Source organism: Herpailurus yagouaroundi, unplaced genomic scaffold, assembly GCF_014898765.1.
Source record: "Herpailurus yagouaroundi ecotype Mexico unplaced genomic scaffold, PumYag 67120, whole genome shotgun sequence".
NCBI lineage: Eukaryota > Metazoa > Chordata > Mammalia > Carnivora > Felidae > Herpailurus > Herpailurus yagouaroundi.
The window spans coordinates 257160-260627 of NW_024419969.1; the positions used below are offsets into that span (position 1 = coordinate 257160).

Below are 3468 nucleotides of genomic sequence, written 5' to 3' on the forward strand. Positions count from 1 at the left end.
TTTTTTAATTTTTTTTTCAACGTTTTTTTTTTTATTTATTTTTGGGACAGAGAGAGACAGAGCATGAACGGGGGAGGGGCAGAGAGAGAGGGAGACACAGAATCGGAAACAGGCTCCAGGCTCCGAGCCATCAGCCCAGAGCCTGACGCGGGGCTCGAACTCACGGAATGCGAGATCGTGACCTGGCTGAAGTCGGACGCTTAACCGACTGCGCCACCCAGGCGCCCCTGGATGTTGTTTACTTCTATCATAACTCTCTGACACAGAGGAAACAATATAAAATGGGTATTCAGTACTCTGTAATAACTAAATTTTGCTTTTGTAGCATAATTAAGACCTTTAGATGTTCTGTTTATGCTGCTGTTGCTACCAAAGGTAGTCTTAACTGTGTATATTAATAATCCTGATCATGTCACATAAATTATTTCATGTAATTTATAAAGAATGTGTTAATCTCTGGAAGAAAAATTGAATCCTGGGAAGGTTAAATAACTCATTTCACAAAGTTATTCATAACAAAGTACTCCTTTGTCTCCAGTGTAGGATACTAAATTAAATCTTTGTTTCTTATATTATACCATCTCCAATGGATGTTCAGGATTATTCCTTTTTGATTTTTATATGATAATTCATCTGTGAAATTATGGGAATTAACACTAATATTAATAAACTAAAAGTTATGTGCTTTGGAAACATGAAGTGTAAAATAATGCAAATTATTCATTCACTATTTTTATTTGTCACAACTTACTTTACTTCTAAAGTTAGATTAGGTCATCAGTGATCTTTTTGTTTTGTTTTGTTTTTGGGGGGTTTTGTTTTATTTGTCTCCAGAGTAATGTTGATCCCCGAGATGATGTATTTGGATATCCTCATCAGTTTGAAGACAAACCACCTTTAAGTAAGGCAGAAGATAGGAAGGAGTACAATATTGCTGTTTTAAGGCACCTTCAAGTCATCTTTGGTCATTTAGCTGCTTCTCGACTACAATACTATGTGCCCAGAGGATTTTGGAAACAGTTCAGGTAAATCATCAATAGGGGATAATTTTGATTCAGTATACTAACTTTAAACTAAAATGTTAGAATGTGTTATTATATGTATATATATATACGTATGTATATATACATACATATATATACATACGTATATATGTATACATATATACATACGTATATATACATACATATATACATACGTATATATACATGTGTATATATTACGTATAATGCTTCCTTCTGATTAACCCCTTTGTTCTTTCAGTTCTGTCACTTGCGAATACCTTTCTCTTATTTCTAGTTATTTTCGGTACTTATGTTTTCCCATCATGTGTCTGACTCAAGACTTTTGTCAGTAGTCTAGTCATACTTGTTTTTCCAAATTACCATAGTATCCTATACTTTGATCTTTTATCGTAAAATCTTTCACTCAGTTATTTGTACTCATGTATAATGTATCTTATGTGCATGTATGTATTTCTTCATATACAGCAAGATTTATAGACAGGTTTAGTTTTGCCCCTGAATTATGGTGTGTGTGAATTTAAATGTACTAAATTGTAATATATTTGTACTTGAATATATTTATGTTTTTCTCTTCATAGTTTTCTTCTTTTAATAGACAAGCTTACAGTTTGTCTGCACTTTTGTGGGATTTTTTGTGTTTTTTTTTTTTAATTTTTTTTTCAACGTTTTTTATTTTTGGGACAGAGAGAGACAGAGCATGAACGGGGGAGGGGCAGAGAGAGAAGGAGACACAGAATCGGAAACAGGCTCCAGGCTCCGAGCCATCAGCCCAGAGCCTGACGCAGGGCTCGAACTCACGGACCACGAGATCGTGACCTGGCTGAAGTCGGACGCTTAACCGACTGCGCCACCCAGGCGCCCCTGTCTGCACTTTTGTATTACTTATGTTCTAGACACATAATATGCTGTGTTGTGTTTTTTTTCTTTTTGGTAAAGTTGACATAACATGAAATTAACCATTGTAACTATTTAAAAATGTATACAGTTCCTTGGCAGCTTAGTGCATTCGAAATGTTTGTGCCATCTTTACACTACCTAGTTCCACAAATTTTTCATGTGACCAAAAAGCAATGTTAAATACTTATTCCCTAGTTTTCCTTTCTTCCAACACAGGCAGCACAAAAGCCAGTGTTCTTTCCATATGAATATGGCATTTTCATCTAGCTTCTTTCATCACAAAGTGTGTATTGGAATATGCAGTATCCCATTGTATGGATATGCCACATTTTGGTTATCTGTTCATAAATTGATGGCCATTTCAGTAGTTTCCTTCCTTTGGCTGTTTCAGTAGTACTTCTATCAGCATTCATGTTGTATAAGTTTTTGTGTAGGCTTATGTTTTCAATTCACTTGGTCTACATGGTAGGAATGTAGTTGCTGGCTCACATGGTAATTGTTTTAAGTTTCAGGAACCCCTCAAACTGTTTCACTTCCTCTATCATTTTACTTTGCCACCAGCAAAGTGTGTTTTTCAACATCCAGTATTTTATTTTTTATTTTTTCTTTTTCTTTTTTTTGTATTTGTCACAACCTTATGAGTTGGTTTGAGGTGACATTTCATTGTGCTTTTAATTTGCATTACACTAATGAGTAGTAGTATTGAATATGGATTCATATGTTTCTTGGCCATTTGTTTTGTTTTTAAGAAAGTGTCTATTCAAGTACTTTCTCCATTGTCTTTTTGTAGTTGTGTTGTAACAGTCCTTTGTATATTCATCATACTAGGCCCTTATAGATGATGTACACCTATTTTCTTCCATTGTGTGGATTTGCTTTCCATTCATTTGGTAGTATCCTTTGATATACAAAACTTGTAAATTTTGCTGAAGGTTCATTTAGGTATTTTTTCTTTTTCGGTTTCTATTTTAATGTATTATTTTTTTATTGTAGAACAATATATGTTACATATAGCTTAAAAACTTCCCATTTTAAATGCTCTTAGGTTTGGGGTGCCTGGGTGGCTTGGTCGGTTAAGCGTCCGACATTGGGACTTCGGCTCAGGTCATGATCTCATGGCCCATGAGTTCGAGCCCCGTGTCGGGCTCTGTGCTGACCACTCAGAGCCTGCAGCCAGTTTCGGATTCTTTGTCTCCCTCTCTCTCTGCCCCTCCCCTGTTCGTGCTCTGTCTCTCTCTGTCTCAAAAATAAATAAATGTTGAAAAAAAATTTTTTTAATAAATAAAATAAATGCTTTTAGGTTTACAGTGCAGTGGCATTGAGCACATTTATATTTTGGTGCACTATCACTGAAATCCAGAACTTTTTACCTTCTAAATTGAAACTCCAAATGCATTAATTAGTAACCCCCATACTGGGTTTTACATGGTGATTTTTATATCCTGCAACTTGGCTGTATTTTTGCTGAATGCTAAAAGGTTTTTGTTTGTTTGTTTGTTTGTGTGTGTGTGTGTGTGTGTGTGTGTGTGTGTGTGTGTGTGTGTGT

The 3468-nt window shown here is 35.3% G+C and overlaps 1 protein-coding gene across 1 annotated transcript in view; it reads left to right on the forward strand.

Moving 5' to 3' along the window:
• LOC121024772 (probable ubiquitin carboxyl-terminal hydrolase FAF-X) overlaps positions 1-3468 on the forward strand; it is a 158557-nt gene that overhangs the window by 129915 nt on the left and 25174 nt on the right. Inside the window, exon 30 of the mRNA XM_040466999.1 lies at positions 835-1025. Within this exon, the coding sequence (XP_040322933.1) occupies positions 835-1025 (191 nt within the window). The remainder of the gene's footprint in view (positions 1-834; positions 1026-3468) is intronic.